This window comes from Arvicanthis niloticus, chromosome 8 (genome assembly GCF_011762505.2).
Source record: "Arvicanthis niloticus isolate mArvNil1 chromosome 8, mArvNil1.pat.X, whole genome shotgun sequence".
NCBI classification, from domain to species: domain Eukaryota; kingdom Metazoa; phylum Chordata; class Mammalia; order Rodentia; family Muridae; genus Arvicanthis; species Arvicanthis niloticus.
In genome coordinates, this window is record NC_047665.1 from 43,283,907 (window position 1) to 43,306,977 (window position 23,071).

The window sequence follows — 23,071 nt, forward strand, 5'->3', positions numbered from 1 at the left end:
TCCTGTAATTTTAGCACTCAGGATGGTGTGGCAAAAGACTTGAGTCCAATATCATCAGCATAATGTTTTTTCAAAGCCACAACAATAACATTTGCATACACTCAAACTGTGTATGTGTGTGCATATGTATGCACACATGTGTAACCACGGTTGTGTTTTAGAAAATTCTAAGCAAAGTAAAAAGAGTGAATAATTGGGTAAGTAAGATATCAGAGTCCAGTTATAGGCTTTCTCCGTGATTCACACAAGAGACTGAGGTTAGACTAAGGGGAAAGAAGAGAATGAAATAAATATGTAAACTCTCCTAGGAGCCTTGGAAGGTTCATTAATGCTGTTCACAGTTTTCAGGCTCCTCCCTCTCTGGGAGCTGACTGCACTTCCTATGTTGGCCAATGACAATGAGTGATGTGAGTAAATGATAAGGTTACTGCAATGCCAGGATATTTAATTCCCACCCTCAAAGGTTCTTCCTTCCTGGCATCATCCTGACAATATCAGGACAGTGATTGTTTTACACAAGTATCTGTGATAAGCCTAAACTTTACTCTGCCTCTTATGCTATTAAACAAACAAACAAACAAACAAACAAATAGTGAGCTTGTTAGACTCTGGTACTGAGAGTTTAAGAAGCAATGTTGCTGCAGTGTATCCTAACTTATTCGAAGGATTGATACTGCAGTGTATCCTAATCTGTCCAAAGAAGGATCATTATTACAGTGTATCACCCTAAGAAAGATGTTACTACAATGTGGCTTAACCTCACTGCTACATTTGTCTTATTCTCTCTTTCTTTAAAATACTGCATCTGAGACAATGTAAGTATACTACTATTTTACCTCCTATATGCAAGATAAGCCTGCTTATCAAAATCTGTGAGATGTACATTCACTTTCCAGCATGTATTGGCCTTTTATAAATTTTCCTAGGGTTCTTTTTCTAATAACGTTTTGCTACCAGGTAACTACTAGCAGTGTATTTCACTAAAACTGAGTTGCCATCTCTCTAACTTATTACATATAAAAAAACTTCTTAAAAATTATTTGATCTGAATGGTTAATAAATTGGTACAAAATAAAAGAATTATCAATGCATTATATTCATTAGCCCACTAAAGAACTCAAATACAGAGGAGGGAAGAGAAAATAAGACAACAATAACATTTATGGCATAAGAGTAACCTTTGCTATTTTACTTAACCAACATTTCACCATTCATGGTGATTCTTGCAACAAGTTTCTTTTTAAAAATCTAGACGAGTTTGACAAGGGTACATTTTAAGATCTTATATCTCAAAATATAAAAATAGATTCACTTCAGGGAGGCATCATTGTTTATTGTGAAGCCATGTAGTGTTAGGCTGTCTGTGGCCCTAGACTCCAGTCTTAGATTTTTTTTTTTCACCTGTGAAAGGAAGTATGTCCTGCCTTGTCTTTGAACAATGACAAAAGCATGACTCCAGTGCAGTTGGATCTGTAACGCTTTTGGCAAATCTAAAATAGTGAAGGAACAAAATTGAATTGGCTGTTTAGGGAGTTTCAGCTCAACCCAGATATGGTACACTGCTGCTGATATGAAGGGAATTACAGAGAGAGCATAGTCAGATTCTTAGGGAGAAATCTCCTACTGTACACTGGAGCTTCCAGAACCTTCTAAGGGAATCAGTCACCGCATCATTGTCACTTAGCATTTTTTTAATCTGAACTGACAGATCACTGGAGAATAACTGTAGGGAATAAGCTCTATACTGGCAGAGGGGATGGATTAAATCAACCATGAAAATAAGCACTGGCCCATGTGTCTATAGCCTAAAAGAAATGTGAGCAAGCAGAGTGCTGTGTTTAAACCAAGCGCAGTAGCCATTGAATTGCTTGTAATATTTTCTCTTGCAAATCTCCATTTGAAATGAAAAGTGAATCTTCATGCTTTAAAAGTCAGGGTTCAGCTTGCGCTGCCTTCTCCACTTAAAGAGTCGTGCAACTGTTTGATGAGCACAAACACAGCACATTTCTTCCTTTTCCTTTTATCTTTAATCTCACTTAGCAAATACGGATTCTCTTGTACCTAAATAAAAGAAGTACAGTTTTTCCCTAGAAAATTCATGTTAAATAATTAGCTGCAATTTAAAGTTTTTTAATGGCTAGCAAAAAGTAAATTAGCTTTCCAAGAGACAGCTAGAAATATAAACAACAGTTCTTCACACTTTCAAAATGATGGGTCTGTCTTACATGAACTTCCCAGCACACACAAATGTACTGTGTGTACTAGACTCACATAGTATTGAGAGAGGGGGGGCACAGACACAGCAATGCTCAGTGAATCCCAGCCTTCTTTTTTTATTGGATATTTTATTTACATTTCAGATGTGATCCCTTTTTCCTATCTCCCCACCCAGAAACCCCTTATCCCATCTCACCTCCTCCTGCTTCAATGAGGGTATGCCCCCCACCCACCCATCCACTCCCTGCCCTCGAATTCCCCCACACTGGGGCATCCAACCTTCACAGGACCAAGGACCTCCTCTCCTACCTATGCTCGACAAGGCCATCCTCCCCTACATATACAGCTGGAGCCATAGGTCCCTCCCTATGTTCGCCCAAGCTGGTAGTTTAGACCCTGGGAGCTCTGGTTGGTTGGTATTGTTTCTCTCCTCATGGGGCTGCAAACCCTTTCAGCTCCTTCCGTCTTCTCTCCAACTACTCCTCCATTGGGAACCCCATGATCGGATCAATGGTTAGTTGTAAGCATCCACCTCTGTATATGTCAGGCTCTGGCAGACCTCTAAGGAGACAGCTAGATCAGGCTCCTGTCAGCATGCACTTCCTGGCATCCACATCAGCATCTTCAGTCCTTCTCAGAATCTCAACCTTCTTAATCAAACAACTTGATTGTGAGTGAGCAACCACCCTCAGGGACATTCCCAGTGCCCCTACAGGATTCTTCAAACTACTGCAAACTGTAAGACAGGGATCTCAGACACTGGATTAAAATTCTGGGGGGCCGGGGGGGGGACTTGGCCTCATCTTTAGGGCAAATGGACTTCACATCAATAGTCAACTTTCCATACACAATCCCTACAGGGTTATAAAAACATAGGTCAAGCAAATCAAGAAACACATAGGAGCTATTCAAGGGAACATAATTTCAAATGCCTATTAAAATTCTTGGGGTTCTGATGTCATATTACATTTATACCACAAGAGAACTTAAATTTTGATGGAGACCAGCAGGAAAGAAGGTTTTAGATCTTCACTTTCTTAAGGAAGGTCTTTCAGATATTAATAGAACTGCGTTTCCTCACATTAGTCATTTTACCTATAGCTCATGGAACCTATACACCAGGTTCCTCACAGCTGCTACTCTATAGCAGTGTTGCTGTCTCAGAGTCCAGAGATGAACTGGCAAGACCACAGCTGGTCCTGATGACTTGTGCAGACTGACATCCTACCTTTGTATCCTCAGTCCCTTTTGGCGTCTCTCCCTCCTTTTCTATCAGACTATCTGAAACACTTTGCTTTCAAAGAAGCTGAATTTATTAAGAAGTGCACATGTATTCATTCCCTTTCAAGCTATTTTTTGTCAATTGAAGATGTTTATAGCACTTGAAGATTCCATTAAGTATGAACTTATCATCATCATCACACTGGCTAAGCCAGGTAGGTGGATTAATCCAGGCAAGCTTCTTAGGGGAAATATGACAGTTTCATAGATCTGCACTTAATTTTCATTGGAAAAAGCTCATCACTTAAAAATAAGTTTAAGGTTTAAACCAGGCCTTAGTTTGGCTTTGCTTTTGAAAGTTTAGCAACGGAGCTCTTTACAGAAGGGGAGTTCTCTCAGAACTTTGAAGGCCTTGCTCCTCTGCTTTCATTCAAAGAGTCTCATTAATAAAAGGCAGCTACATGGTAAGGATGCCAGATTCCTGGCTCTTGATTGGTGGCCAGTTTTCTTTGAAAAATCCTTCCAGACTTAAAAAATCTATTTCTCTTTGGTGTTCTTCAGTTCCATGAGGAAATTATTTAGGGTAGGCCTTGTTTCTTTAATATTGGTTGGCCCTCGGTAAGAATGTGAAGGACTGGGGAGAGCAGGAGACGAGCTCCATATTGCAGTGATATTGTAGATTAATAGGCTTGTTTAGGTAAGTGTAAGGGAAGAAGCTTACTTTAAGGTGCTCACATACACATTAAAAATCTTGATTCTTTTCCAGGTGGCTTTTACACTTTCTTTAGAGTACAGTCTTTATGTTAGTTTTCTCATACTTTTAGGTCTACCTTTGATCCATTCTACCAGGCAAGGTAGTGAGAAGGTAAGCTGTTCTGTGAAGAAACCTCAGAAAAGTCCTCTAAATTCAGGGGCTCTGGTTCCATTTGTGTCTTCAGCTTCTCTGACATCACTGGCCAGGTGCTGCCCCTTCCTTCTGCTTTATCCAAAGCTCAGCTCTCCCCTTTCACCTTTCCTGTATAGTGATCAATCTGATATGTCTTGTAATTCGTTCTTCTTAATGTACTCCAACAACCATATGTCCCCAAATCTCAATAAAGGCAGGAGAGATTAGTGACTTATCATGGGTGTGGGGGGGGGGGAGCCACTGAAGAACACCTGATTTCTGGGAGTCTTTTTTCTTCTCTTCCCCATCCATCACACTTTTTTTCCTCCAGAACAAGTTGTTTGAATGAAATATTCTTAAAGTTACTAAAGAGATGGATAAGGAAGTAGGCACATTTGAAGGTCAAAGGAAGAGCAGACCCACATACTTCTTGTAAGCTGCTAGGAGCCTCAGAAACAATGTATCCTTGTCCTCTGGGGATGTTCTTTAGAATGTTGATTTTTGTGATACTCTGGAACCTCTTTCCTAACAAGCTCCCTTGGTAATTCTGGCCTGTAGCCAAAAATGAGAGGTAGTGGAAGCCATCAAGCTGAGACAGGCTTGGCCTACCCATCCAGACTATTGATGGAAATATGCATAGATGTTTTGGGGGAAGAAATGTTCTCTTTACTCTAAGCGTCTCAAGTAGTAATATAGATCTCTGTCTTAAATACATAGGGGAGAAAAAAGAGTAAGGACCTATGCAGCTGTATTTTGAAATTAAGCCCGGATGGAGACAGATGCCCATCAGCTCAAAGACAGCATAGAGGTGTCTTGTTTCTGACTGTGGCTGAGAATAAAAGCAGATTTCCCACCAAGTCTTCACCTTCTGGAATTTTCAAAGTCCTGTCTTTAACCATCTATTATTTTTTCATCTAATTGCAAAATTTTGTCTACTAGAGTAAGCTGTACTTGTCCTCAATGGGGACCAGAAATGGTTGTTTCCTTGAATCCTTGGTCCAACTTGATTTGATATTATTGCCTAAGAGGTGTGAGTACAGATGTATAATTTATTAAGTCAAATTCTTCCTTTTAAGTCATACTGAATGCCACATTCCCCTCTTCTAGAGAGCTTGTGCCATCAAGGTGAATCTACTGAGGCCCCTTTCCTTCGCCTCCACTCACACACCTTACCTGCTCACTCCTATCACCCCTGTTCTCTTCAAAACCCCAAGGGTCATACTCAGATTGGCATCCTATCCTCAGAACAAGCACTTCACTTCCCATCAGCAGATTTTTAAAAGGTAGTTTGTCTACAGTAAGGCCCAATATTATGTGTGAAGAAACTACTTCAAGAAATAAATGACATCACTGAACAAATACTTTTCTGTGTTTAAGTATTTGTACCTCCATCTTAAGAGCATGGCCACAGAGGGCATTTATCTACAAATTGTAGCAAGAAATGTAAAAAACACCATGATTCTGAAGAAGAAGAAAAAAAAGGCACCATCCCATACTAACTCTAGCTACTTTCTGGCCCCCCGCCATCTCACTGCCTAGCCCCATGTAGTGACCGCCCATCTAGCAATTCTCTGACCCAAAGCTCCGAAATCTCCCACCTGACTCCCTTAGTTCCCACTGGTGGGTCACCCCAGTCTTCCACATTCCCATGTGCTTTTGGTGTGCACTTCTTGCAACCCCATGCTTTGCTACCGTACCTTTCTCTCTGGAACCCAGTTGAGTCACCACGTGAAGGAAAACACCACACAAACTTAGTTCAGAATCTACAGGTAACTCAATCGCTGGGTGCAAAAACTAGCATCCTAATCTTGTAAACCATATTAAATACAAATCCTCAGGTGGCCACTTTATATATTGTCCTCCAAGCTGTCCCTGTCCAAAACCCATCTCTCTCTCCTGCCTCCCCTCTTCCTTTCCCTGACCCCAAAGACCTCCCTACTCCTCACCCAGTGATTGAAATCTTTATTCATAAGGGGAAGGTTCTGCCACATTCCCCTTTTCTGTCCAATAGGAAAGAAACGTTTCTCTCAAATATAAGCAGACTATAACTATTACCATTCTGTAATTTAAAAAGTACAAGATAGACCTAACACCCAGTCCATCATTTTTGTCAATTAAATAGAACACTCTGCCATCTATCCTAACTTAAAAGACTTATAATTCTATACCTGACTTATGTCCTGTTTTTAGATTGTATGCCATCTGAAAACCATCCTCTCAAATCTATATCATCTTTCTCAATGCTAAACAGCTTGGGTTGACTATGAGAGTCTTCAACCCTGTCAGAAATCCAAGAATGACTAATATTACCTGAAAATATGAGAAGCACAAAACATAGCTTCCAATACTTAGCCAATTTATAGACCACCGATCACCTGGACAGTCCCTTATTCTTCAAAACGTTGGAGCATCAGTCTTCAGCCTTCTGGCCCAGGATATTCTGATAGACCTTTGTAATACAGAATTTTGAAGGGATGATTACCCTGTCTTGGCAGAGATTATCAGTCAACTATTCCACATAGTATGTCTTTTTTTCTAGATAGTAATTTGTCTGTAGATGAATTGAGGCAATTCTTACCTAGTGGCTGTCTCACCACAACTGGAGCAACTCCACTGATGCTCAATTTCTTCTTTGAATGCAAGAAAGAGGTGCTGTCAAGAGCAGACAGGTCTCTAGTCAAATGATCTTTATTAAAGAAATATCCATAAATGTCATGTTTTGTGGACTTCTGACACCTTTGAAGACTATCAATACAAAGAATTTCTGAACTGATAAGCCTTGACTACTCTTGGCCAACTCTAATTGAAATATCTCAAAAACACCCTTTTAATTAGCTCAGAATCATGTGTTGCTGTCTGGCCCTTAGCTCGTATTGCTTAATCAGCTAAAAACAGTTTATAACAGCAGTTATAGAAGGATTGGGTCTAAGCCTTGTATTCTTAAATGTGTTGTATAGGCACAATGCCTATATGAGAGTAATAATATTAATCCCAACTTTTATATAAATAAGAAATTCATACCAATGAAAACTTTATATCCATATCAAACAAATTCTGTACCAGTATAAGATTATTGCTTCAACTTTGTATCAATTATAAAGATTTCTATATCAATTTTGTATCAATTATAAAGATTATGGCTACACAATCAATTCTAGCTATTTCCTCCCTGTTCCAATCATGACCATTTCAACATTCCCCAGAAATACAGCTAGAATAACCACCTCTAAATCCCCAAGTCCAGGGAAATGGGTGGATGACTCTTTATAACTTCTGCTAGCTGAATATGGGCATTGATATATCTTTGAGGGAGGAGGAAGGGTAAGGAAAATGAGGGCATTGGTTGGCCTTAAGAAGACCACACCAACGATTGTTTTAGTCTCTAACGACTGTGTCCTGAGGGATCCAACTGAAAGTCTAAGAGTTCAGGATTACGAGCAGGTCAGTTCAGCATGTCTGACAATGAGACTCAGCAAGGCTGTATATTCTGTAATAGACAAATCTCAAACCAAAATTTAGTATCATCAAGATACTAATCAAGATATATGTATGGATTGTATTAGCCTGTGTAGGATGTTCAGACTAGTTAGGATGAATTTTTGCTCTAGTCATAAGTCTTAATTCATGCCATGTGAAAGATGGCACAAAGAATCTTTTGTTTGTTTGATTGATTGATTGATTGATTGATTGATTGATTCACCTGAATCTATTTTCAGGTGGTGTTCCTCTGTCATATCTGATCCATATAACTCTGGAAAACACTAATATATGGAAGACATATAGACATAAATCACCTTTGCTAAAAACACAAAGACAAAAGCTTTCTCCCAAATCAGCATATCCTTGAGACAATAACCAGAAAAACCTTTAGCTTGACCTCTCTCCCAGGAGACTAATACAACCAAAAAACTCAAATCACACCCATTTTGAAAATTAAAACAATCTAAACCAAATGAAGTAAACTAAGGTACTGTATGTGCTTATTTTAGGCTTTTTTTTAAAATTCTGCCATGCCAAGAAATTAACCCAAAATTCCCGTGAAGCCTACAAACCAAAAGAGTTTCCTGTAGACTTTAATATACCATATATCTGTTATGCTCTCTACCTGGAGCCACAGACTTTTGTTTATTAATATCTTTTATTCTATCTATATGCTATGCTCTCTACCTGGAGCCATAGACATCTATCAATTCCTGTTCATAGTAGGCAATTATTGCTCTCTCCTCAGGAGTCAGTAAATTTTCCCTATTCTAGTTCCAAACCACTGGTGAAATTCCCCACAGTGATTCAGACAAAAATCTGTATATAAATCTATCCTAAAAGCAAATAATCCCAGTTTTATAAATTCACAGTTCAATCATTATATGCCCCAAGAAGTAGGCAGCTTCCATTCTCTGCTCTCTGACTCAGAGCTGTCTCTTTTCACAGCAAGGGACTTCAGAGACCTCTTTCTTTGTTTCAAGGTTCCTGCAGTTAAGTCATGTGACTTGACTCCATTCTGCTCACCAAACCTCCAAATTTCTAACTAAATTTCTAACTCATAGGCTAAGAATCTTAAATTTCTGGTAGATTCTTGCTGCCACATTGGACGTCATCTGTAGCAAGATATGAAAAAAAAATATTGGCTTTCATGAAAACCCTTACAGGGAATGGTTTACTCCATCTATACATGCAATTGTGTTGTGTTCATGAGCTTTGGAAAGTTGACAACTTATTACAGAACCACTGGGAGCACTGGTAAGATGTGTGTGCTTGGGAAGGTTATGGAATTATTCTGAGTCTGAACTATGTAGCACAACATAGCACTGATAGCATCTACCAACTAAGTTATCTTGAAAGCCACTTCATGATATTCAGTGACAGCCCTTTCTAAACTACAAGACATTGTTACTTTTAGCCCACACTGTGTTCCACCTGTGTGCAGAGCAGCCAAGACTTCCCACAGTTGCCAGAAATCATTGTTCTAGTGAGTTACATGACTTAAAAATAACCCTGTTGTCAGGTCCAATGGACATCTCCCCACAAAGGGCAGGCCAACACACTCAAAACTGAGTATAGGCCCAGTTCAACATGGACTCTAGGGAGATTTACAGCAGTTAGATAACAACCAGCACTCTTCAGGAATTTGTGAAGCAGGTTCATGTCTGCCAAAAAGAGTCATTTCCCTTACCTCTGACAAAAAGATATATGGGTCCCCGATTTGCAAATACCTGTGGCACCTATCAGCATATCAAGGTCCATGCTGGCCTCCAGGCTCCCTTGGACTCACTCTGGCATCTTAGCCCTTTTCAGCTGCTCTTCCTTAAACTCCTTAAGTTCCTGGGCTTCCCTTCCCTCAGCTACTCACCCTTCTTATAACCCAGCTACTATGTTGTCTCTATTCTTTATCCCCTGCCCTCTCCCCTCTCTCACAGAGAGCCCTGACCATGTTATCTCCTGGACAGCATCTTTCTCTCTCTCTCTCTCTCTCTCTCTCTCTCTCTCTCTCTCTCTCTCTCTCTCTCTCTCTCTCCCTCCCTCCCTCCCTCCCTCCCTCCCTCCTGCTCTCCCCTCTCTGTCTGAACTTTCTTCCAGATGCCTCTGTCCTTACTCTCAATCTATAAAAATAGATAAATAAATAAATAAATAAATAAATAAATAAACTTCCCATACTATGGAGTGATCATTCTGGCAGTTTCTTCACTGCACCCCCACCAAATACAGATTTATGTCAGAAACCACTCATATGCACTTGAATGACTTTGACAGCTTTCTATTGTAACAAACACCATAACAAGAAGCACTTGAGGATAAAGGGGGTTATCTTGAAGGGAAATTAGCAAGAATCCAAGGCAGGAACCTACAGAAACTGAAGCAGAGGCCATGGATGAATGTTGTTTACTGTCTTGCTCCTCATGGCTTCCTCAGCCTGCTTTCTTACACTGTCTAGCACCATCCTTGTAGAGAGGCACTGACCCTTTAAGCTGGGCCCTCCTGTATCTATCATTATACAAGAAAATGCTCTACAGGCTTGCCCACAGACCAGTCTGAAGGAAGCATTTTCTCAACTGATGATCTTAACAGATAACACTAACTTATGTCATGTTGACCAAATCTGACAGAACATTATGATACCTCTTGGCCTTGCAGAGCCTATGCCTCTCCAATGGGCACAGTGTGTTCCTCTCTAAGCAGATTGACCTCTCAGTGCTCTCAAGGAACAGACTAAAGAAGTTCACTAGTAAGACTTGAAGTAAAAAAAATAAAAGCCAATAGTCCTGAGTTCAACCCTTTCCCAGGGACAATGCTATGGACTCCAGACCTTGAAGCCATGAGAAAAGGATGAAGATGCAGGCTGTGTAGGCTGGGCCTTGGCATGTGTTAAAGACATCCTTTTGTAAATAGAGTGAAGTACATAAAATTAGTTTTTTTATTGACTCTAAGCATATATATAGCTCAGTAGCCTTGAGAACCTTATCAATATTGTCCAATCTTTTCCATTATCTAGATCTAGAATTTTTTCATTGTCTCCAACTAAAATTCCACAGTCATTAGCAGTGGAATTAGCCTCCTCCTACTCCAGACCGTAGTATCTGGCCCTCCACGTCCTGTTTGTATTCACCTCTTCTGCCCGTTTTATTATTAGTGGATTCATACTGTGATGGCTCCTTTCAGGTACCACATTTTCGAGGTTGCTTATTTTTATTTTCTTGACATTGTTTCTCTCCATACAACTAGGTATAGTCCAGGAAATTAGGATAAGAGCAGGTTTGAAAAATAATCACTCACCATGCTTTTGGTGGGATCCTTAGTCAGTTTTAAAAAGACTAACCAGATTCCTTCCTACTCAGCATAGATAGTCTCCCTGTCTTTGGGTATTCTTCCTCTGTGTACATTATTCTTAATAGAAAAGTATTTATAATATAAATAAATTTCTCAAATCAGAAACCAATAGTTAATTGCATACATAATGTCTAGTGTTTGTTCTATTAGTACACATATGCTATTCCAGACACTAAATAATGTCACTATCACTTCTGGACAAACCTATCACACTGCTTGTCCCCTGAGAGCAGGATGTGACTGCCCTTGCTTGGCACTGTCTTCTCCATTAAACAGTAACCAGCACATAGTAAGGACTCTGTAAACATTTGTTGAGTAAGTGAATGCATGTAATGATGCAAAAATAAAGAAATAATAGTAAGTCATGAGGTGTACTACAGCAGGATTCCTGCCCTGTGGTCCCTCTAACAATACACAGAGGGCTGAGTAATGACCCTCCATGGCCTCTGATTTCAGCACTGTTCTTAATAGAAGAGACTAACTGTTAACAAGCAATAGCTTGCTATTCAACATAGATGTCCAGCTATACCACATTTTCTTTGTTTTGTCTGCTTGTTTGAGAGAGACAGAGACAGAAACATACATACATACACACACAGAGAGAGAGACAGAGACAGAGACAGAGACACAGAGAGAGACAGAGAGAGAAATTTAGTACTGACACCCAAATATCCACAAGTAGCCAAGAATTTAAGCAGAGAGATAAGGGGAAACAGACAACTCATAGATTATAGCCAGAGGTCAGTAGAATAGTCAGAACATGGAACAAACCAGATACAACTTGCGGAATACTTTATTTGTTGGGTTTCTCTAGAGACACAGAACCCGTAGGATGACTTTTTATTTTTAAATGAAATTCTTTAGATTGCTTTACACAATGTAGTCTGGGCAATTCACAGTGCTGTTTTTGTCCTGAGTGTCAGTAGTTATTCCAGCTATAAGGTTTGATGTTTCAGAGCCTCCATCTGATGGCCTGGAGAATTCCTGGAGAGTCACTGGTCTTCAGTCTATGTTGAAGGCAAAAGACCTGAGTTAAGATGTCAGCAAAAGAATGTGGTAACAACACTGGTGGCAGCAGTGACTGTGGGAACAAAAGTATAAACAAATTTGGGAACCGGGTAGATAGGCTCACCAACAAGACTCAAAGACAAATAGGCAAAAACTGCCCCACTCCTGGAGGAAGCTCCATATGGGGCCACATTCTGGGTAGGTCTTCTCGCATCCAGAAATGTAACCAAGAAAATTCCTCAGAAGCTAATCTAATAGAAATAATCTCTCCCAGGCGTTCGGTGAGGCTTATCCTAGATCCTGTCAAGTGGACAATATTAACCTTCCACCTTGTTGTTGGATAGTTTCTAGCCCTTTCATTTCTCTAGTCTGTCCTGCATTTGTTGACTTTGCTTCTAATTGAGCATATCTCGTTCTCGGTGTTCAGATACTACTCATCTGAGTATTTTGGTTCTACCAGGCTTTTACAGTCAAGTCCTGTCCTAAGGTTCTGTGTCTGTGTCCTGAGAACAGATAGAAAAGTGTGTAAACAGGGAAGTCGCAATCTTATGGCTGTGTCTCACAAGAAACTTCAGACCCATCATTAGCAGGCATGTCTAACCTGCAGCCCAGGAAGCTAAGAATACATCCCAACAGAAAATCATAATCTTATTTTTTTCTATGTGTGATTTCTTCTTCTTTTTCTCTTCCTTCTCTTCTTTCTTTTTCTATAACTGGGTTGAGGAGATTCTCAAATGTTAACTTTGTAGATAATACTTCTATTTCTCAATGTCAGAAAGTTTGACATACCTGGGATTTTTCTGATTTATTTTCAATAATACCAAGATCATGGATGGCTTTTCCCTTTATAATATAAGTCTTCCTGGACATTTCAGAAACCAAAGCTAACCAATTAATTCTATGTTTATTAGTATCAACAAGTTCAATGCTAAGAGTTCACACTGTCATTAATGTCTGCCACATATGGAAAATATCCATCCTCAGTCAGGAACCTGACTTTAGAAGGTATTCTTAGAAGAGGTACAACTGACCTAACTGACCTAGAATGCTCAGTCTGAGCATCAAAATCATACCTGAAACTACCAAGAGGGCTTGTGGTTCTCCTCTCTACAACCATCTGAACAATCAAGGAAGGAGTAACTTAATGTTTTATCTATGATACCCAATGATTATGTGACAATTCAGCCCGCACTATGGTACCTTTCCTAATGGCACCTTCAATGGCCTAGATCTTTCGTTCACTTATTTGATAATTTCTTGTGATTCAGTCTACTGTTTGTATTAGTTTCATTTCTGTAGCTGTGCTAAACACTATGACCAAAAGCATCTTGGGGAGAGAGGGGCTTATTTTGGCTTACACCTACGGATCACAGCATTCATTGAGGGTTCACTGAGGAAAGCCAAGGTAGGAACCATGGAAGAATGCTGATTATTTGCTTGTTCCCCATGGCCTACTCAGCTTCCTTTCTTATACCACCCAAGATGACCTGTCAAGGGATGACATAGCCTGCATAGCAATTATTAATCAAGAAGATGTCCTCACATACATCCTGTTTTAGCTAAGTTTATTTAAGCTGTGAAGAGACACCATGGTCAAGGCAACTCTTAAAAAGTAAAATATTTAATTGGGACTGGTTTATGGTTTCAGAAGTTCAATTCATTATCATTGTGGTGGGAAGCATGGCAGCATCCAGGTAGGCATAGTGCTGGAGTAAAAGCTGAGAGTTCTACATCTTGATTCAAAGGCAGCCAGGAGGCAATTCTCTACACTGGGTGAAGCTTGAGCACTGGAGTCCTCAAAGCCCATCTACACAGTAACACACTTCCTCCAACAAGGCCACTCCTCCTAATAGTGCCACTTCCCATGGGCCAAATATATTCAAACCACCATACACCCTAAGGAATCTGTACCCTACTACATAGACACCTCTACTTCCATGTACACCACAGTCCTCTTCATAATAGCTAGAAAATGGAACCAGCTCAGATCTCCATCAACTGACAAGCAGATAATGAAAATGTACTAATAAACAATGACATTTTATTCAGTTACAAAGAAAAAATAAATTATAAAAGTTTCAAGAAAAATGAATAAAACTGAAATATAAATATACTGATGTAAGTAAACCCACTCAGAAATAGAAGTATGGCATATTTTCTCTGATATGTGGATCCTAGCTCTCACTCTTTAATTGTATGCTTTTCTCTCAGAGGATCTTGGGAACCAAAAAAAAAAAAAAAAAAATGGGGACAATTGAGAAGGCTTTCTTTAAGGCAAGAAAGACCATACCACATAGGCTAAATGATGGTGGTATTCAGAATAGGGCATGTTTTCATTTCTCTGGGATATCAACGATTATTTAAAGTACAGGGACAATCGGCCTGTGTCCTAAATCTGAACATTCAATGAAGTATTGATCAGAAGTACTTTTAATTCCATCTGCAATAAATGTGTATAGATTTCTCTATTATCTTGATTCTCTAGACAAAAGAGTGTAACAATTAGCAATACAGTAATCATACCATGCTATTATAATATAAGTAATACAGAGGCTTTTTAACATATGTGGGAGTTTTGCATAGGTTATATACAGTTGTTGTAAATAGGAGATATGAGATCTCATGAATTTGAGTATCCACAGAAGTGCTGGAAACTAAACCAATCCCAAAGAACATGAAGGACAACTATGGACTCTTTCACTTTCTACTCTGGGCTTTCGGAACTGATCTCACATAGATCTCATCCTGTGCAGTGCTGCTGATCACTCAGGCTGTGTGGTCCTATTCAAGTGTAGGGTTCACTATGGAAACCTTAACATTCAAAATGAGGAATTGTTTTTAATACATAGTTGAATTGTAGAAACTGAATAAATAGCAAACTTCAGGATTCCTGGCTACTCTTTGGTCATATTAAATTATTTATTTTGAAAGTTTCAAGTCATTTTTTTTACAGACCTCTCTTCTCTAGGAAGTTGAGTGTTTGAGAGAATTTTGTTTTTCTTTTCCTTTTCAAAATCTTAAGGTATGTTTTTATATATGTGTTCTTTCCTAGCCTAAACGTCGTATTTACTATTAGCCCTGTCAAGTGTATTGTAACAAGCTGTAGAAAATAAGTACCAGAAGATAGTAAAATCTTGGATATTACATGTCTGGGATAAGTTTTGTCCCCCCCAAGTGCACCATGATGATCTGTGAACATCATTTGTGTAGTCATCTATGTCTTTGACCTTTCTCAGTTTTCTTATTTTTTACTTTCTGTCCATATTTCACTTTGTTTTATAATATGAGATTTCGTGTTTCTGTAGCTCATATCATCAGGTAGTTGATTTTGACATTTATTAGACCAAGGTTACATACATTCTTACATATTTCTTCCTACTTTGTACCCACCACATATATGACCACATCTGACTTCCCATTACTGTGATGCTTCAGATACAAATCAGATGCAGTGGGGTTTTGCTTAGGATTGTGCCTTCGAAGTCAAGCTGCTATTAGAGGAAAAATATCTGAGTAATGTGAGCACATGAACACAATGCACTGAAGACACATCTGGGACCCTGTCTCATTAGTAGGTTAGGGTCTGTTGCACTTGTCTGCCGATACCTATCTGCCAATATTCTGAAGTCTTTCCAGTTTCTAAATGGTGATTTAGATTAATGCTTTTCTAATCCAAATGAAACCGTGTGGTATTGAATGCAGCCATGAGAATAAGTACTGTTATATGCTACACTTGAAAGAAGCCTAGACACACCTGGTTTGAGTAGGGCAGGAGACAAAGTGCGATTAGATTCCAGTGTCTGTAACGGCACCACAAAAGATGCCAAACACCACTTTTCCAGGAATCCCAGAATGTAAGAGATCGTGAGGGTCAGAATTGATTTGGGATTCTTGATTTTTTCAATCAAATGTGATTTTGTATGATTAAAAAGAATGAGAGGAAAATAAAATAGGCTTTCAACATTTTGTAATGAGAATGATGACGGAGTCACTGATGAATCATACAAGGCCTGGGGCACAGAGGATAACCCACCTGTGCAGCCTCATCCTCCTTGAGAAAACAAGTATTGTTATCTGATATCTAATATATGCCAAGGCTAATTGTGAGGATCATCTTCATGTCTCTGAAGTTTAGGTGACTCAGAACTTCCTTGACTCTTCATTTCAGCCAGTCAGTCTCAAAACTGCCCCTCTAATTGTCACTCAAGTCATATGATTTCTGGGTGTTTCTCCAGCTAGATGTTCTCTCTCTTCACTTCCTTCTCTGAAACCTTCTTTCTATAGTCCCATGTAGTTCTGGGTTTGCCTTTCTGACACCAGCTCAGAAAGGACTAGGTGAAGTCTAGAACAAGTGTGTTCCATAGTCTGCCTCTTTCCTCCAAAGGGTCAGATGCTACTACACCAGGAGGGTAAAGTTGTAAAGTCGTGTTTTGAACAAATGTGGTTCTGTGTTCTCTACTTTCTCCTTCTTGGGGCTTCCAGATGCTGCTGCATACCAGGCTAGATGGATGAAGCAGAGTCTGGAATGGGCAGAATCAAGTACCAGGGGGTGAGGAGAGAGAAGGCCTTCTCCAAGGATCTTAGTGTTATGGCTCTTTTGGGTGAAGGTCCTCTTCAACAACCTTTAATGAAGCAGCTCTCTGAGCTCTCTGAGCTTGTGTATAGTTCTGTATTCAGGATGGGCTTCGATACATATACCTTTTTCATGGTGAACCAAGAATTATATAATTTTGGGGTGAGAATATCCAGGATGGAAGAAGCACACTGGCTGAAAGCTAAGGTACTGAGATGCCTCATTAGCATAAGGAGGTGTTCCAGGTGCTGGACCACATGATTACCTGTGACCACCTGGTTGGGGTCGCTTTGGTTATATGCTCCAAGGCAGGCATACAAGCAGGGAGGGATATAGTTCCACTCCTGCTAGTCTCAGGATGAGATGCTAAATCTCAAGTTTTGAGATTTCCAGGTTTGAATATGTTCCATTTTACCAGTTCTATGCCCATTTCTCTGGTGGCAGGTTCATGTCCCACACAGGACCACATTCACCATGGTGCTTGCCCTCACCCCTCAAGCTGATCTAGCTTTCTTTTGTCAGGTTTACACCATGTATCATCTAACTAATTAACAGTTATGAATCTAGCTTATACTTCTGCTGGGATCCTGTAAAAACTACGTCAAAATGGCTTTTTTTTTTTTTATAGATTAATATTATGTCCTTAAAAACACTGTAAGCTTCTATAAGGTAAAACTCTGTCTCCTCAAATCCTACATTCTATCTGGCACCCTACCATTATCTATGTAGCATTCAATGTCTCTTATAAAATGATTCTTTACAAAAGCAGACATGAGTTAATGTTCCTGCTGGCTACACTCACTATGCATGCATTTTCAGGTATAACTGTTGTATGAAGGCATGTGTATTATATAACAGTTCAAATTAGGTATTTTTCTAGATTTATAAACTGAGATTGCCTTAGCTAATGAACATCTGAGAGGCGATGTTGCTTGTTCAGTGCAGAGAAAACTTTCCACAGACACACAAGTCAAGAAAACCTTAAAGAATTAATTTATTCTCTTAGCTCTTTGAGATGCTGAAGCATCTAAACCAATTCACAGCTACCAACCACAAGCCTTTCAGTCAAAGAACTTTGTCTGATTGGTGGTTCAGTCTCTGGGAGCCCCTAACAGTCCAGGTTAGTTGATTCTGTTGGTCTTCTTGTGGAATTCTGCCTCCTCCAGGTCCCTCAATCCTTCCCCCAACTCTTCCATAAGACTCCCTGAGTTCCATTTAATATTTAACCTTGGGTCTCTGCATATATTTCTGTCAGCTGCAGGGTGGAGCCTCACAGAGGACAGCTATGCTAGGCTCCTGTCTGCAAGCATTACAGAGTATCATTAATAGTGTCTGGGCTTGGTTCTTGCCCATGGAATGGAGCTCAGGTTGGGCCAGTCATTGATTGGCCACACCATTAGTCTCTGATCCATTTTTGTCCCTATACTTTGGAGCTCTCAGAGACTGAACCACCACCAATCAAAGAGCATACAAGGACTGGACCTAGCCCACCCCCCATATATAGCAGATACGCTGCTTATCTTCTTGTGGGTCTCACAACAACTGGAGGGGGAGTCTTACCCTGTCTCTGTTGCCTGCTTGTGAATCCTGTTCCCCTAACTGAACTGCCTTGTCAGGCCTCAGTGGGAGAGGATGACTAGTCCTGCAGAGACTTGAGGTACCAGGGAGGGTTGTTACCTGGAGGGACCTCCCCCTTCTCAGAGGTGAAGTAAAGGGAGGGATGGGGGGACTGTGTCAAGATACAAAATGAATAAATTAATTAGTTGATGGGGAAAATCTTTGATCAGCAAACAAAAATAATTGAATCATACAGAGTTCTTTTAAAAAAAAAAAAAAAAAAAAAAACCTGAGAAGTCTGTACTTGCTTTAAAGCAGAACACCGTTAAACCAGGATGTCTGAGCAAATGGGTGGAGGTCTGAAGTAACAGTGAAAGTGATGCCGCTAATGGCTCTGATAGTGGATGGAAAGAAGATTGCTAACAATTTAGTGTTCTGTTCGTAACTCCAGTCAAGCATTTACCAAAAAAATTAAGCGGGTTGAACTTTGGAAATCTAAATCAAATCTTGAAAGCATGAGTATATTTTGCAGATGGAAAAGAAGAGAAAGCAGGAGAAAATGCTTAAAACCCGTCTCCATCCTTAGTGCATCTCTTTAATGCAGTGCTTTTAAGCAATGCTCAGAGCTTTGAGAGAATATCTGCTGCGTTACACGCTGGTCCGAAGTTGTAAAACTTTTCACAAGAAATGATTTTGTTTCTCCCAGAGTCCTACAGTCCTCTGCTATGCCAAGGAGCTTCAAGGAGAGAGGGCAACACTCTGTAAGGTGGACCTTTGTCAGTGTGCACAGGACAGACACACTGTAACTGCTCTGTTTCACGCCATCCTTCCTTCCTGTCTTCCTGCAGCTACCTCATCCCTGAACTCTCAGCTGCAACAGCTCCAGCAACTCCAGCTCCAGCAGCAGCAGCAGCAACAGCAACAGCAACAGCAACAGCAGCAGCAGCAGCAGCAGCAGCAGCCACCTCCTCCACCAACCAGCCAGCACCCACAGCCAGCCTCACAGGCGCCCCCACAGTCTCAGCAGCCGCAGTCCCAGCCCACCCCGCCTCACCAGCCACCACCTGCCTCCCAGCAGTTGCAGGCTTCCCCTGCTCAGCTGCAGCAGGCCACTCAGCCTCAACAGCACCAACCTCACTCGCACCCCCAGAACCAGAACCAGCCATCTCCAACCCAGCAGAGCTCAAGCCCCCCTCAGAAACCCAGCCCATCTCCAGGACATAGCCTTCCGTCACCGCTCACACCGCCTAACCCTCTACAGGTATGCTTTCCATCCTCCTAGAGAATGTGGACTTTCCCATGGTGTTGTACAGTCCCCACAGGCAGAAGGCCAGCAAGACATAGCATCCTGTTCTGCAGTGTCCAATTCAAATTGATCTCCTGGACTTAGAGAAGAGGAAGTAAATGGCAGGCAGCTGGGGATGCATGTAAACGAAACAAATAGAAGCCCATTGATGCTGCCCTCCGAAGGATAAATGTTATGTCTTTCTTTCGGTGAGAGGACAGCACTGTAAGTGCACTTGTAGCCTGTAATAACTCCATTTTATGATACTTTTTGAAGGCAGCAAAGATAGCATCCAATTAAAATTATTACTAGCACAGTTTTGTAGCCCCGTGGAGAACTGCATCTACTGTCCACGAGGCTTGGTGGTTATTTCTCTATATTATGAATACAACAGTGTCTTACCTTCAGTACTTTCTGCTCTTTTGTTTTTATTTTTCTAAAAACTCTCTGGGGTTAGGAAGGCAAAGAAATTTAGCCCCAGTCTTGTGTCCCATATTCTATCCATTACTCCACAGACTAACAAGTATCCTAAATTCATGCCACAGCCTCAAAAAATATGCATCTTGATACAGGATAAAGCAGCTATATATTTACTTTATTACTGTGAGACTGAAGAAATAAAAAATAGGTACTTTAGGCTAATAATGAAAGCTTATCTTTAGTCTACTATCATTTAGAGGAATGAAGAGAAACATTCAGAAATATATAACTTTAACTTCCTAATGACATCCTTTAGAACAGATTAGCTTCAAACAGAATGACCGGGGTGCCAGCACAGGAGGTATAGAGCCTCTTGTTTTCCGAATCACATGAGACACTTTTCTCAGTGAGACTGAAAATGGCTCAGAGTATCCCTAGGCACCATGCTAACCAACTAAGCAGTTTATGCACTCACTTCGAATACTGATTAGCACCCCAGCTTCCTTAGAGGTGAGCCTTGATCCAGGCTCCCCAACACAAGGATGACACTAGTGATGACTTTCGTGGCTGCTAAACAGGAAAAGACACAAGATCAAACCAAGGAGCACATGGATAAAAGGCAGGTAGGTTAGGAACTTGGTCTTAGAATCGATTCTACGTCCTGTCCATTGCTTTGTCTCCCTGAACTTGCTTTCTAAAAGTGATCCAAAGTTTTTAATGTACCAACATTTGATTACTGGACAAGTGGTTAAAGGTAACTTTTACCCTGAGCACATGCCTAAGACAAAGCTAAAATATATATATATATATATATATATATATATATATATATATATATATTCTACAAGGCAAGACAACCTAACAATTTTGACATGATACCAAAATGAACACAAGCTAAAAAATGTCTTTCTCGGACACCTGACATCTGATAGGAGAGTAAATATAACCAAATGCACCAATCAAGCATCCCAGCATTGTGTCAGTATCTAAATTGCATCTGTGTCATTCCAGAAAGAGATTAATGCTTTCTAAGAAGAGATAAAGTAGCTGTGCCTATATACCAAGTGACTCAGTGACTTTCATACTCTGTAAGCACACAGTGACTGAGAGAAACAACTTGTTTTATTTTGACTCACAGTTTTGGAGAGTTGCAGTCCATCATAGCCAAGAGGGCATTGGGGAGTGGGTTGGTTCCTAACAACAGTGTGAAGCAGAGCCTGTTCACAATAGTGAAACAAGAAACAAAACCTGAAGCAGGAACGAGAAATTTTATCCTCAGGGCTGGATGTCTGCCAGACAGGCAGAATATTCTACATGTTCTACATCCTCCCCAGACAGCCCCACCTACTGCGAAGTAAGCTTCAAACAAAACCTGTGGGAGATGGTTCAGATCCAAACCATGACAATATGTGGTTAAACGTTTCTACACTGCCCCCACCAAGACACCAAAATAGGTTAAATTACCAAAAAGTTCACCCTGCCTTGATAGACAGCCTGACTTGCATCTGCCCAAGTTGTTGATTATAATCTGGAGTTGTTTCCCAGTTAGTGAAAGCTAGCTTGGAACTATGCAGACATCAGTCTTCACTGAACACTGACCACGCCTAAAAATTCCTCCAAGGAACTTCCACAGAAATCCCAAGCTACTTCACTTTGTCACACTTTCTCAATGAAGAAATGCTTAAACAAAGCCATACTTTGTTTCTTCATGGTCCTAATAAAATATTCTAATTTTTCAACATTGGGAGTTTTGCTTCTAAACTTAATATATTTGTGGTATTTACACAGAGAGTAGAGATAACATTAATACCCAAAGACCTGAACGGGTGACCACCAAAGGTGTACCCTGTTCAAAGTTTGAAATCATTTTTGGATAGATGCAGAATTAAACTCAAATAAGTAAGTCTATGCCAACAAGCAGAAAGCAGAAAGCACTGTTCACTTACTGTAGGTAGGCACATGTAAGGGAAAGGGACAATTTCACGGTCTCAACTTTCCCCCCAACACTCGCTGCAGTGCTTTTGAGCTTGTGGAACATGGAAGGTTTAAACTTAAAACAACAACAACAACAAAAACAACCTATTTAAGAGCTCTTCACAGACATTTAATTCTTGGAGTTAATGATCTTTATGAGGCAAAATGAAGTGTTTTGTCTGAAAATTATTCAGGGAATAAAGATCAACTAAATTTGTATGTGAGAACTTAAATTTCATTTTTACGATTCTCCATTTTCATGTGGGCTTTATCTTTTTACATCATTCAGAGACAGCCTTTTAGAACTGCAACACAGATTATTAGGAAAAGCCAGTACATCAGAATCCTTTTTTGTTTTATATTTGGTTCAAAAAGTTTTTGAAGGATAACAATTATTTATAGTGCTGTATAGATATCTTAAGAAAAAATCCCAAATGAAAGCAGGCTGTGAAGATATATTTGGGTGACGTCATTTCTCAAAGATGAAGAAAAAGATGAGTAGTGCTGGCAGGTACCAACACTAGACAAAAAGTCTCCAAATAGCTCCTGTCAGGTGTTTCTTTAAAATTGCAGCATAATTTTATTTCATGTTTTTACTCAATTCCGTGAAATGGATTGCATTTACAAAACCAGATTGTTGTTTCAAAGCAGAGAAGACTCTTAAGTGTTACCCCTTTAGAACAGCTTGGGTAAGAGAGAAACTATGTTCATTAATTTTGATCACTCGGGGCGGGTCTAGAGTGGATAGCAGGAGCTGAACCCTGCCTAGCTGTGTTTAGATTCTTTACTGAGACTCAAAACCTGCCCACAACTTCAATCCCTGGAGGCTGAAGAGAGAAATTCTAAACAGAAGAAGAAAGTGCACAGGTCCTCAGGAGCTAGGCAGTCATGGCACACAGGCAGGTGCAGTGTAGGTGTAGGTGCTGCTGCAGATGCAGGTGTGCAGATGCAGGTGCAGGCGCAGGTGCAAAATGAATTTCTGTAAAGAGTGCATGGGACAGAAAAATGCATCTGGGAGCTGAAACCATGGGGTCAAGGATGGTCTTCAGTCCATGCACCTTCATTTGCTGTAACCCATCTGCAACCGAATAAGCAAGGATCTGAAACA

The 23,071-nt window shown here is 40.2% G+C and overlaps 1 protein-coding gene across 3 annotated transcripts in view; it reads left to right on the forward strand.

Moving 5' to 3' along the window:
* Positions 1-23,071, forward strand: part of Pou6f2 (POU class 6 homeobox 2) — a 489,703-nt gene that overhangs the window by 351,781 nt on the left and 114,851 nt on the right. For all 3 annotated transcript variants that reach the window (XM_034509572.2, XM_034509573.2, XM_076939335.1), the window contains one exon: positions 19,133-19,545. In XM_034509572.2, the coding sequence (XP_034365463.1) occupies positions 19,133-19,545 (413 nt within the window). The remainder of the gene's footprint in view (positions 1-19,132; positions 19,546-23,071) is intronic.